Here is a 14428-nt window from a genome sequence, read left to right as displayed (position 1 = left end):
TATGTAAAATTTATAAGAAATATATGATACTGATTTGTGAGTAGATGTTATTATAGTTTAAATAGGGATATAATATAGGATAGTGATATATAGAAATAGAATTTTTTGTTAATATGATTGCTATGAAAGATATGGATACCAATATGGAAAAGCTGTTATAAGTGTAAATTTGTGTTTTGTGTTATGTGTTTTAAATGTTGGAAAATTTAATAAATACTATTAAAAAAAAGAAGAAGTTGTAGGTGCTTCATCACTGGAGATTTTTAAGAGGAGACTGGACAGCCACTGGTCTGAAATTGTATAGGGTCTCCTGCATGAGCAGGGAGTTGGACTAGAAGAACTCCAAAGTCCCTTCCAGATTCCACTCCATTCCATCCCCATAGTGACAGCTAATAAAACTTGGGTTTATAACCTTCAAATAAAGTATCATCCCATGGAATATCATCAAAATGCTTCAGCTATGAACATTTTTTAAAAACCCAAGTTTTGGCAGGAAAACTCATGAATAAAGGTTTTGGGAATGCAGATGGTGTAATTCACCTGGATGTCCTTAAACTATAAACTCAGAGCATCACATTACATAACTTTGAAACAATGATTAAGCAGAATTTGATAGGACAAGGAGCCATCCCAGAAGCAATTGCAAATATAGATTTCATTGTCTTATACCATCTGCCATACAATTCAGATGTGCTATGTGACTTCTACCTTTTCTCAAAATTTGCAAGCATCTGTTTGACTCCCAGAAGGGGACAGGAAGAACTGTTAAGTCCTCAGTAAGGGACAAAGTGTGGAGTTCTTCATAATGGCTCTACGAAACTTGTCCATGAATGGTGGGGGAAAATGCAGGTAACACAAATGCTCATTCCAATGATTTCCCCCCTATTTCATGTATTAACTATCTATATTTAAACTAAAGTAATAGAGGTGCAACCATTTCATTCCTCATTGACAAAGTGACAACATTAGTGGACCAGAGGAATTCTGTGGATATAATTTACTTGGACTTCAGTAAGTCATTTGATAAAATAGACCACAACCTACTATTTGATAAGATAGAAAGGCAGCATCACCACCAGATGGATTTGTAATTGGCTGAACAATTGCACTCAACATGTAGTCCTTAATGGAATGGCATCTACATGGAGGAAAGTATTCAGTGGGGTACCCCAATGCTCTGTTTTAGGCCAAGTACTCTTCAAAATCTTCATCAATGATTTGGATGAGGGGATAGATAGGAAACTCATCAAATCTGCATACAACACCAAACTGGCAAGAATAGCCAACACTCCAGAAGATAGGCTTAAGATACAGAAGGATCTTGACAGATTTGAACTTTGTTACTATTTAACAAAATGAAATTCAATGGTGAAAAAAATAAGATTCTACATTTAGGCAAGAAAAACAAAATGCACAAGTACAGTATAGGTGGTACCTCACTCAATAGCGGACAATCACTTAAATATGAGCAAGCAGTGTGCTGCAGCTGCCAAAAAAGCCAACACAGCTGTAGACTGCATAAACAGAGGGATAGAATCAAGATCACATGAAGTGTTAATACAACTTTATAATGCCTTGGTAAGGTCACACTTGGAATATTGCATCCAGTTTTGGTCGCCATGATATAAAAAAGATGTTGAGACTCTAGAAAGAGTGCAGAGAAGAGCAACAAAGATGATTAGGCGACTGGGGGCTAAAACATAAAGAATGGTTGCTGGAATTGGGTATGTATCGTTTAATGAAAAGAAGGACTAGGGGTGACATGAGAGCAGTGTTCCGGTATCTCAGGTTTTGCCACAAAGAAGAGGGAGTCAAGCTATTCTCCAAAGCATCTGAGGGCAGGACAAGAAGCAATGGATGGAAACTAATCAAGGAGAGAATCAACATAGAACTAAGAAGACATTTTCTGACAGAACAGTTAATGAGTGGAACAACTTGTCTCCAGAAGTTGTAAATGCTCCAAAACTGGAAGATTTTAAGAAGAGATTGGTCAATCATTTGTCTGAAAGTGTTTCCTGCCTAAGCAGGGGGTTGAACTAGAAAACCTCCAAGGTCCCTTCCAACTTCCATTCCATTCCATTCCATTCCATTCCATTCCATTCCATTCCATTCCATTCCATTCCATTCCATTCCTTTCCAATGTTTTGTCTTAAATTCCTTGTACACAGGGATGGGTTCTAAATTTTTTTACTACTGGTTCTGTAGGCGTGGCTTATTTTGTGGGTGTGGCTTGATGGTCATGTGACAATTATTTAGAATTTAGCAGAGGTACTGGTCTACCAGGCTTTTAACTGCTTGCAGAGCTGTACCGATCTACTCATTTATTTTTGCAGGCACTGGTCTATCCATTTATTTTTGCAGGCACAGATCTACTCATGTATTTTTTCAAGCACTGATCTACCCATTTATTTTTGCAGGAACTGATCTACTCATGTATTTTTGGAGGCACTGGTCTACCCATTTATTTTTGCAGGCACCGGTCTACTCATTTGTTTTCTTTTACCACTGATCAGCTGTAGGGTGGCCCTTTGAAGCCCCGTGGCAAGAGTTTAAACAGTTTTTTTCCCTCTAGCCATCAGCTGGGACTCAGGAGGCAGCTGTTGTGGCTCCGTTGCCTGAGCCTGGGCTATTGACAGATGCAGACTCTGAGAGTGAGGGAGAGGAGTTGGCAAGGCCTCCCTCTCCAGGACCCTCCTCTCTGGCAATGCCTCCGGAGGACACCGAAGGCCAAAATATAGGCTCAGAGCCAAGCACGTCCCCGCAGCCACAGGTGGACAGCAACGAAGAAGATAAGTGCTGGCTGGACCCTCAGCAGAGGCGCAGGGAGAAGCGTGCGCAGCAGAGGGGAAGGCGTGCCAGAGATTAGCTGAGTCACTGGACCACACACCCCACAGGGTATAAATGTGGGTGTGGTGGCCGGTTCAGTTTGTGACGAGCAAAAACTAGAAATAATCCATGATCTCTGCGTTACTGGACTTTGCCTGCTTTATCGGACTGCATTTGGATTAATCCTTGTATTGTTGAAACTCTGCCTGCTTTATCGGAATACTTGCAGTCTAATCTTTGTTTTGTGTGAGTAAAGTCTGAATTGGCAGCTAGCCACTGGGTTGCTGCCAGCTTTATCTTCAAAGAATTTTGTCGTGTGGCTTATTAACTCCGGGCCATCCGTGGGGGTGCGTGTGTGGTACGGGGACAGAACAGCAGCAATAGATTGGGGGTGGGGCCAAATAAAAGGGGGGGCGGGGGGGCAGAACTGATTCGGTGATGTCATATCATCACCGCTACCGGCTCGGCGGAACCGGGCGGAACCGGGAGGAACCCACCACTGCTTGTACAAATATATACCCACCCAAATGAAATAATTGTCTCTTTTGCCAGAAAATGTATTTTTCTCAGTATCTAAACTCTAGTTACATGATGGCAAATGCATCTGATTTTTATGACATTAATCAATTAAATTGTACAGGACAAAATAAGAAATTTGTCACCTGATACTGATGATGTCTTCTCAAATTATCTGCTGCACGTCTCTGAAAATGAAAAATATGTCATAAACTGGTACATACAAGCAGACATAATGATCAATAGGTCCCATACATTTTTCTGAAAACTGAGTTTGATCTATGTAACATTTTAACAAAACTTTCAATGAGGGACAGTCCACCAAGATGGCACGCTGAGCAGTGGTGGTGGTGGTGGTATTTGCTTCTCCTGCCAACGAACAGCTGAATTTGCTGCTAAAGCAGGTTTCTTGGCAGCCAGGTTCCTAGATCAAATAGGATCAGCTAGGGAATGACCAAAGATGACTCTTAGATGACCGTGGACACTCCTGGGAAGAGGAATCCTGGATGTTGAACAATCAGTCTGTCTGACAGTCAGTCTTACCAGTCAGTCTTACCAGTCTATCTTTCCTTTCAATTGTTCAGTTTTTAAAGTACACCTTGGCTTTTAACTGCACGTTTCAAAGTTCTTTTCTTTTAATTTGGTTCTTATTTTTAAACTTAACTGACTGGTTGAAGGTTGATTTACTCTAGCCCCCTGTTGGATGTTAACATCTTATTTTGCTGTGAACTACTTTCGCTTTCCAATTGGAAGCTAACAGCAACTTTCTGAATAGTGAAACTGACCAGATTGGACTTACCTCTACAGCAGGGGTGTCAAACTTGATTTAATTAAGAGCAACATCAGGACTGTGGTTGACCTCGAGGGGCCTGGTGGGCATGACCAGGTGGGTGGGTGTGGCTGACTTGGGATGGCTGACTTGGGATGGAACACGTAATACCGGCTAACTTGATGTGAGGACAATTTGGTGCCCCACAAGCTCGCCTCCCCAAACTGCTGGCTGTCAAGTGCATGCACGCACACACATACATGCATTTCAAGTTTGGGGACTTTAATTCAGATAGGAAGGAGAGGGCCTTCTCCCCAAGCCCAGGTATGATTGGCAGTTTCTAAGCTCAGATGTGGATAAAAGTCTCCAAGCTCAGAATGGTTTGTGTGTGTGTGTGTGTGTGCACACAACACACCAAAGGAGACGTTCTTCTCCCAATCCCAGACATCGTTGGCATTTCCCTGTCTGGTGCACCCTCCCAACAAAGGAGGAGGCAGAGGACGTCCCTGCTGTATGTGGAAACATGGAGGAGAAAATTTGCAGGAAGCATTTTTGTCCTAATCCAACTTCTGCCTTGACAGATCTCTGGAGAGCAAGAGGAGGTGGCAGGGTAGCAGTGCTCCTGGTCCTGCATAAGGGAGGCTGGCCCTTCTCAAAAGGCAATCCCTGTTTCCAATTATGAGTGGTAAGGATGCTAGCTTGTTGGGCAGCCTTCCCTCATGCTGCTCCCCCACCATCCCCTCCTCTGCTCCAGAGATCTTTCAAGGCAGACATTGGACTCGGAGGAAACTGCTACCTGCAAACTTTCACTGCATCAGCATTACGGTTGCCCTCAAAGGGCCAGTTGCATGTAAGACTATTGTATCATATTAGTTCAGGAGTGTATTAACATCAGTCAAACAGGATTAGCATTTCAAATATGAACAAATATTTCAAATAAATCTGCAAAAATAAATTTAAAACAAAGAACAAACATAAGCTTTTAATATGCAAAAACAAATTTAAAATAAAGAAAAAACGTAAGCTTTTTAGTTCTCTCTCTCTCATGCTGCTTTGTCCGAGCCGGACGCTTGGCATCTTTTATTGGCCATAAGTTCATCTATGTTTGGAGTTAGGTTCTGAGTTGTGGAAACTCTCAGGATAGAATGGAGGTGTGCATCAGTGAGAACACTTCTGTGCGCGCTTTTGTTCACCCTCATCATGGAGAAAAGTTGCTCACACAGGTATCTACTTCCAAACATGCACAGCATTTGAGCAGCTTGTAGGCAGAGTTAGGGCATCCATTTCAGGGATGAAGCTGGTGAATTGTGTGGGCCCTAAAGGATGATATTTTGCTTTAAGTGTTACATTGGAGTTCTATCAGCTCCATCAGCTCCATCTGTATGTTTATAGGTGCTTTCTCCACGTCAACTGCAAACTGATTGCTGAGTAGTTCAAAATTGAATGTTTGTGCTTCAAAATCAACAAAGCAACGTGTAAACTCCATTTGAAGTGTGCTCAGTTTATCAACAAAGCAGTGGTGACTTGGCTGATGAGCATTTGGCAACAGGGAAAGTGACTCAAGTTTCCTTGCCGCATCTGAGTCTTCCACAGTCACAGTTTTACTTGAAAGGCTTTCACTGCATTGTATATGTCCATGATCACACAGTCCCATCCCTGAAGGTGAAGGTTCAGTGCAGTGAGCTGCTTTGTAATGTCACACAGAAAAGCTAATTCACACAGCCACTTTTCATCCCATAGTATTGTCGAGTCTTTTCCTTTTGCTTTCAACGAACTCACAGATTTCCATACACAACTCAAAAAAATCTATTGAGCACTTTTTCTCTACTTCTGTGAACACTTTAATCATACAGCACTTCAAAAACTCCCCTAACCCTCTGTAAATGGCCAAGCTGATTAGGCTATCCCTTTTGCCACTATAAAATTAGCTTTCACAGAAGCTTCATTTTGTGACTTTGCTTTTGTGAACATGTGCTGCTGTGACATCAGACTCCTTTTCAACTCTTCCACCTTCTTTAGCTTCTGATGTATGTCCAAATTTTTGTACTTGTCCTGATGTTTTGTCTCATAGTGCAGTCTCACATTATATTTTTTAAGTACAGCCACAGTAGCTCTGCAAACAAGGCACATGACCTTATCTTCAATGTTAACAAACAGGTACTTTGCCTCCCACCTCTTTTGAAAGTACCTGTTTTCAAAGTCCACTTTCCATTTGGCCATTTTTAGGGGTTTTAAATATCAGCACACAAGTATTCACAGCAGATGTTGTATATATGTAATATGAGACTGCACAGAAAGCTCAAAGTTCCAGGTGCTGCTTGAGGCAAGCAGTTGTGAGCTCTAGGTATCTACTCTGGAGGCTCAGTAGGATGCTGTGAGTCTGGATGTTTTGAGCAGGTTTAGCAATGGCACAGCATCTATGGAGAGAAAGCAAGTGACTGCAGCCCTTTTTGATATAATTGAAATTATATATGTTATACAGGAGAGCTCCTGGATGGATGGAGGAAAAAATCAGCAATCCACCATCACTCCAAAGCTGGTCTAGCAGCCACAAGGGCTACTCAACCTAGTTGAGCTAGTTAAGCTAGCTCCATTTCTGATCAGATTCTGATATTTTCAGGGCTGCCTTTCAGTGTCTCTGATTGTAGGGGAAAAAAAAACCAAGACAGAATCCAGCTGATCTGGCTGTGGCTTGTTCTGACTCTTACAAAGTGAGTGAAGCCCCTAAATTGATCGAAGAGGAAAAGGGGGCTCCAGTAAGAAGGAGGGGGAGGATTTTGCCTTCCCCCCTCTCCACTATAAAAGTGGTGAGGGGAAACATGGAGCAGTGTTAGATCCACAGTAGAAGGAAGGATAAGGGAGAGCTGTTGTGTGTGTGTGGGGGGGAAACCGGAGAGGTTGATCTGGACTGGAATTTTCTGCAGCCTATAAAAGAAGAGCTGGACAGAGGTAATGCTCTGACTTCCAAGGTGGTGACTTCCAAGAAAGTGGTTATAAAGAGATAAAGATGGAGACAAAATGGTTCTTCCCTCTGGCACTCACAGAGCATTTTGAAAAGTGAAATAAGATGCAAGGGAGATACCTACTGGACAAAGAGGATATATAACTACAAGATTGTGGAAGTGAGGAATAATTCTTCTTTGTGACATTAGCCCTGTTGTGTCCCTTCCCTCTTGCTTTAGGACTTTTGGAGATTTTATATTTTACAACTTGGTTGACTAGTAGTGGATTATAAACAATATGGACTAAAACTAAAGTTTGCCAGGTTCCTGGAGGAACATATCAAATGCTATAGACCACAAAGGCACCTGATGAACTAAAAAAAATTGTTTCCCCCTCTGGACAGATAAAACGGAACATTAAAGATAAATAGGGTAGTACTTTTTGAGCTTTCTTGAATTGAACTACAATTTACATTTCCCAGTTGAGAATCATTGTTATTATTACTAACACCACAATTATCATTACTATTATTGTTGTTATTGCTATTACTATTATTGTAGTATTGTAGTATTGCAGAGATACGGAGGATCCCGGATCTGCGCACCTTCCGCCGCGCCTTAAAGACCTTACTATTTCACCAGGCCGGCCTGGCCTAATTTTCCCCCTCTTTTATAAAAGATTTTTAAAATTTTAAATATCTTTTAGTATTTTATATATTCAATTTTAAATTGGTTTTAAAAATTTGGGGTTTTAAATTTGTCAGGGCCAAAATTATTTAATTTGATTTTATTCTATTTTTAAATTTTGTATTGTATGTGTTTTTATTGTTTGGCTGTGCACCGCCCTGAGTCCTTCGGGAGTAGGGCGGTATAGAAATCTAATTAAATAAATAAATAAATAAATAAATTGTTATTATTAGTATCATTATTATTAGTATCACTCCTATCACTATTATTATGATTATTTCTACTAACCCTCCCTCTAACTATATGTAAAATAGCATAGATTACAAAAGGAGTGGTTTAAAAGGAGGACTAAAGTGAGAATAGACTTTCATACCTTGGTTTATATTTATAGTTCAAGTGTGATTGGGTACTGGAGGGTTATATATATGTTAAAAAGTGGTGGGAGAGTTGGATAAAAAGAAATTTGGTGGTAAAATTGTTAAACATGACAAGTACTACAAACTTAACAAAAATAGGGATAGGGAGGAAACCCGCCTCCCAACCATCATCAGCTACTTCTAGTCCATCCAATCAGAGGTCAACAGAAGATATGATACAAAGGGAAAGGTCAAAAGGAAAGATATGACACAAAGGGAAAGACCTGCAAGCTATGTTACAATCGATGCAGGAATCCATGGTGAAAAATCACAATGAAATGAAGAAAGAGATAGGAGAAGTAAGGAATAACACAGGAGAACTTAAAGAAAAGATGAAAAGGATGGATGAAAAATTTGAAACTTTCCAACAACAGATTAGAAGAAATGAACAGAAACTACAGGAAATAGAAGAGAGGACAGAGAAAGAAGAAAAAAGAGTAGATGAAATAAGTGATAGACTAATCCAGGCAAATAAGGAGTTAGAAATCACTGTAATATTTCTGGAGTCAGAGAAAGCAGCACACTACTTGAGATTCCAGAATATGATAGAAGAGAAGGGAGAAGACCATCCAGACGCCATGGCAGAGCTGCTAGCAAAGGCATTAGGGACTGAGAAGGAAGAGATGCTGACAGAAATAGATGAGACGTACAAAATCCATATGAACTATCTTCCAAAGGAGGTGCATGTAAGATTTATGAAGAAATTGATGCAAGATGAAGTGCTCAATAGGACAAGAGAAGAACAAATACTGTATAAGGGGAAACAACTGATAGTCCTTAAACAGGTTCCAAGGAGAGTCAGAGAGTTGCGGAGGCCGTACCAATTTCTAACCTCGTTGTTGATTAAATACAACATTAATTTCAGATGCTTGACTCTGGAAGGAATATTGGTCTCATGGCATGAAAAGAGATACAGAGTGGACTCACTGGACAAAGCGTCAAGAGTTTTACAATCAGCACTTTGGTAATGAAGAGGAATTAGAGGAGAGAGAAGTAATAGAATAAAGAGATCAAAGAATACATGTTATAGAAGAAAAGAAACTATAGCAAAAGGAAAGGGAAGAAGAGAAAGGAGAAAGACCAGAGAGCAACGGAGCAAGACCCAAAGAACCAAGAGAAATTAGAACAACAAGGAGGACCTAGATATAGATAGAACAATGCAAGAAGATCTTAAGATAATATCACTAAATATTAATGGACGGAACTCTCCCTTGAAAAGGAAGAAAACTCTCAATAAACAACAAAGATTAAACCTTGATATAATATCACTGCATGAAGTTTATTGTTCTGTCCCCCCACCTCACATAGGCAGACATACGAGCAAAAGATGTCTACCAGTAATTTATTTTTACATGCTGACCTGAATCCTTTGGCAGATAAAAGTTCTGGCAGCTACTTTCCGAATGCCTGCCAAGTTTCTTATCACCTCTAGAAACAGGAGTCAGCGTATCTGTAGTCCGTTGCTGGGGCAACCAAGAGTTCACAAGGCACAAAAGAGTAGTCTATTATTAGTGGTGTGAAATAAAATCAAACAACAAAATTATATGAAAATACCAGTCTGGCTCTCCACATTAGAAGCATTGATATACCCAAACCTTATAAGTATGGAAACAATTGTTACATATAAGGATATACTAAACAAGAAGGGCAAACTGAAAACCAGATCAGAATTAAAAGAACAAGAGTTGGAATTGGAGTGGTGGCCATACCTGCAAATACAATCATGCTATGTAAAGGATGTGAAAGTATGGGGGTATCTATAGAGAATTAATGATGTTAGATAAACTATTAGTAGGGACTGATGACTAATTGATAAGTATTTACTAGACTATAAAATGGAGGAAGAACAAGTTAAGGAGACAATGGTTGTATGGGCTAAAAATTTTGGATATAACATTGATTTGGATAACTGGTAAAAACTTTGAGAAAGAAACCAGAAATTGACATTGGCCACATCATATAAAGATAATCTTTATAAAATGTTCTACAGGTGTCATCTTTCCCCAGCAAGATTGGCTAAAATGTTTAGCAATAGATCCCCAAAATGTTGGAAATGTAAACAATCACCAGGTACATACTATCACATGTGGTGGACCTGTAAAAAAGCAAGGAAATTTTGGTTACAAATTCAGACATGGCTAGAAAGAATGGTTGATAATGTATAGAATTTAAACCAGAACTATTTCTATTAGGCATTATAACAGATGGCTATAGTAAAGGGTCAATATACCAGAGGTGAAATCCAGCAGATTCTGACAGGTTCTGGAGAACCATTAGCAGAAATTTTGAGTAGTTCAGAGAACCATTAGCAGAAATTTTGAGTAGTTCAGAGAACCAGTAAATATCACCTCTGGCTGGCCCCAGGAGTGGGGAGGGAATGGGGATTTTGCAGTATCCTTCCCCTGGAGTGGAGTAGGAATGGAGATTTTGCAGTATCCTTCCCCTGCCATACCCACCAAGCCACGTCCACCAAGCCATACCACACCCACCAAGTCATGCCTAGAACCGGTAGTAAAAAAAATGGATTTCACCACTGCAATATACCTAATACTACACGTCCTGACGGCAGTGAGAATGGTATATGCTCGGCAATGGAAAAGTGAAAACACCCCTTCAAAAAGGAGATAATAAGGAAGATATTAATATGCGCAGAAATTGATGGATTAATGTTAGAATTAAAAAAACAAAGAAGAGACAGAATATTATGACACATGGAAAAGATTTTATCAATGGCTGGAAACACAAGGTGGGAATCGGAACACGAAACAATTAGGCTAAGTAGACCCAGAATGAGACATTATATATGTACCACAATAAATACTCTGGTCAAAAATAATTGTACAAAATTAGCACTGTGTAAGAAGTATATATGTTATATGTCTTTCACTTTGGTTTTTATGGTGGATGAATTGCCAGGATGAGCACACTGTGTTTGATATACTTACCATATTTTGGGGAGTATAAGATGCACCTCTTTTCCCCCAAAATGAGGGTGAAAATCTGGGTGCATCTTATACTCCGAATGTAGCTCCACCCAGCCTTGCAAACGGAGTTTTCAGAGGCTGAAAGAAGCCTCTGAAAGAAGCTTCAGAAAAAAAGCCTCTGAAAGGCTTTTATTTAAAATAATATGGCAAGCAACAAAAGAAGAATCAGGAAAGGTTCTAACCAAACTATGCAACAAATCTGGAGAATGACACAATAACCAACAGATCAGAAGAGGTTAATTTATGTACCAATACCAAAGAAAGGAGATTGAACAAAGTACAGATAATCCTTCAGAATAAAAGCCTCTGAAAGAAGCTTCAGAAAAAAAGCTTCCAAACAGAGCTTCAGAAAAAAAGTCTTTTTTTCTGAAGCGTTGCTTCAGAGGCTTTCAGAGGCAGAAAAAAATTTTTTTTTCTGAAACGGAATTTCTGAAGTTTCAGAGGCAGAAAAAAAAGCAAGGCACAGAGCTCACAACCAATGAACCTGTTGCTAAAAATCACCTCTGGGAACAGCTGATTGGGGGTATTCCGGGGGGCCGATCCACCCACCAATCAACTTTTTTCTTATTTCCCACCCAAAAAAACTAAGCTGCATCTTATACTCCAAAAAATATGGTATATGTAAATAATTTAAAAAAGAAAGAAAGAAGCCTAAAGATGGCCACTACAAAGCTGGGACAACCAAAAAATAACAGTTAAGACTGGTGCTAGAGAGAAGAAGGTGAGCCATGGTGGAACTGGGGGAGTGGATTTTTCTTTTGTTCTAAATTTAACCCAAAGAAATAATTTAGAACCATTTCCCCAGAGCTATGTGTTAAAGCGGTGCCTAAGCATTTTGGGGCACCCTTTAAAAATACCTAACCAGAAATGAAAGGTGCAGGAGAATAAATAATAGCTTTTGAAATAAACAGAAAATTGACTCCTCAACTGGGAAGAAGCAGTACTGGGAAGGCATTTTTAAATATTGAATTATATCTATATACAAAACTTATTTTGCTTTTACATTTGTTGTATAATCAAAATGATGATGAAACTGGAATCTAAGTGGAGAGTGCAACCTGCTGACAAAAAGGGAAACTACATGGAAGTGATTCAACCAAAGAGACATTTGAATATTATATTAGAGGATTGAATTTGCAAAGGGGGCTTTTGATAACCTGTGGGACTACTCAAATGGAACTGAATGTTAACCTATGGGACATAAAGAATTGGGACTAGTGCACTTCTTGAAGGGTAATTCAAAGACCAAATAAATAGTTATTGGACTGTTGGATAAAAATCAAGTTTATTTCTTTTAAAAATAAAATAAAATAAGATACTTAAGAAGGAGAAATGAGTGGAGTTGTACAGGAGATAGATCTACTCTTTCAAAATACAAAAGACATTATGGACAAAGGATTTAAGAACATTGTGGAAAAAATGGAAAATACTATACAATGAGCACAGACCAAGACACCCAGGAAAGGAAGGAGTCAAAAGAAGAAATGAAGAAGGAAGAAGATAAAGAGGAAATAACAATGAAAATAATAGTGATTGATAAATTAAACCAGGGGGAAAACATAATAAGAGTGTTGGAAGATATGTTTGAAATAGAGGCAGGGGCCAGGAAATGCCTCCAGGAGAGGAGACCCCAGTGGATTGCGTAGGCTTCTTTCTCCCAAATGGCCCACCACCTTTCAGTGTTGGTGTCAGTGAGTTTCTTGGATACATAGGCACAAGGTAGAAGTTGCCCTTGTGGGTCTTTTTGTATTAGTACAGCTGCCACGGCCACATCCTTGGCATCTGCCTGGATAATAAATTGCCACTCTGAGTCTGGCTGCTGGAGAATCGGCTCCTCAGCAAAGAGTCATTTTAACTTTTCAAAGGCTTTTTGACAGTGGGGATCGGTTGGTTTGGTCGTGGTTTTACAGGGATTGGCCCCATTTTTAACAGTTTTGTTAGGGGCAGGGCAACTTCTGCGAATGCCAGTATAAACTGTCTGTAAAAGTTTGCAAATCCCAGGAAGCTTTGAAGCTGTTTGCAGGTGAGTGGGGATTGCCAGTCTAGTACCGCTTTTTACTTTTTCTGGGTCCATTTCCACTTCTCCGCTGGATATTCGGTAGCCTAGGTAATCAAGGGAGGTCTGGTGGAATTCACATTTTGACAGCTTTGTGTAGAGCTTAGCTGCAAGGAGTTTTTTCAGCACCTGCTGCACCAATTTTATGTGTTCCTCGAGGGTTTAGCTGAATATGAGGATTTTGTTCAGGTAAACTAGGACCCCCTAGTTTACAGCAGAACAGCAATTAAGTGCTGTTCATGCAGCACTTCATTGATTAATTGCATGAAGACTGCTGGGGCCCTTTGCAGACCAAATGGCATGACTTTGAATTGGAAGCTGCCAAGTGGACAGTTGAAGGCAGTTTTCCATTTGTATCCCTCTTTGATTCTGATATGGTAATAGGTCTCCCTCAAATCCAGTTTGGTGAACACCTTCCCCTTGGCTAAATGGCTTAGCATGTCCTTCATGAGTGGGAGGGGGTAGGTGTTTTCCACGCACACAGCATTAATTCCATAAAAATCCATGCAAAGCCTCATCCCTTCATCTTTTTTTCTTTAAACAGTACTGGGGCAGCCACCCTGGATTTTGCGGATTGGATAAAGCCCTGTGCTAAGTTGGCATCGATATACCTTCTTAGCTCTTCCATTTCCTTGGGAGTCATGGAGTACATCTTTGGTTTGGGTAGCTTGGCTCCCGGCATGAATTTGATTGCATAATCGGTCGGGCAGTGGGAGGGGGAAGAAGTTGCAATCTTCTTCACTAAAGTTGCCCGCTAGGTCTTGGTATTCCCTTGGCACTTGTGGGCAGCCAGGTGGCACCTTGGTTGCAGGGGCTGCGGCCTGCAGCTCGCTATCACTGGTGTGGTGAGACTTAGCCTGGGCTTGGCTTTAGAGGAGGCAGTGATCCAATGCCTATATTTAACTTCCTATAGCCATCCTCCCAAGTGATGGTTGGTCCCCATTTGTCTAGCCAGGCGAGCCCCAGTATGATTGACTCAGTCATTTTTGGGGCTATGACGAATCGAATGATTCTCGATGACAGCCCATTTCTAACCTGACTAGTTCTGTGACTAATGTGGCAGGGGCTCCACCGATTAGTGTGCCATCAACCTGCTCAAAGCGGATGGGTCGTGCTAGGGGCCTCGTACGTATGCCTAGCTGCTCAACTATGGGGAGGCTGATTAGGCATCTGGTGCAACCAGTGTCTATGACTGCTTTTTCTTCTCCTTGGGCCCCTATCTCCAGCACTAC

General features: G+C 40.5%; 1 protein-coding gene across 8 annotated transcripts in view; it reads right to left on the bottom strand.

The window, feature by feature from the left end:
• The window catches only part of TRPC4 (transient receptor potential cation channel subfamily C member 4), a 346099-nt gene that overhangs the window by 60086 nt on the left and 271585 nt on the right, over positions 1 to 14428 (bottom strand). For 6 of the 8 annotated variants that reach the window (XM_087888452.1, XM_087888454.1, XM_060683367.2 and 3 more), the window contains one exon: positions 3489 to 3530. The exons of the other annotated variants lie outside the window; for them this stretch is intronic. In XM_087888452.1, coding sequence (XP_087744578.1) covers positions 3489 to 3530 — 42 coding nt within the window. The remainder of the gene's footprint in view (positions 1 to 3488; positions 3531 to 14428) is intronic. 8 annotated transcript variants of the gene reach the window in all.

Source organism: Pantherophis guttatus, chromosome 2, assembly GCF_059756535.1.
Source record: "Pantherophis guttatus breed Tessera chromosome 2, ASM5975653v1, whole genome shotgun sequence".
Taxonomy (NCBI): Eukaryota; Metazoa; Chordata; class Lepidosauria; order Squamata; family Colubridae; genus Pantherophis; species Pantherophis guttatus.
The sequence above is the reverse complement of the archived record's forward strand: the minus strand, read 5'-3'. Positions and strand labels throughout refer to the sequence as shown.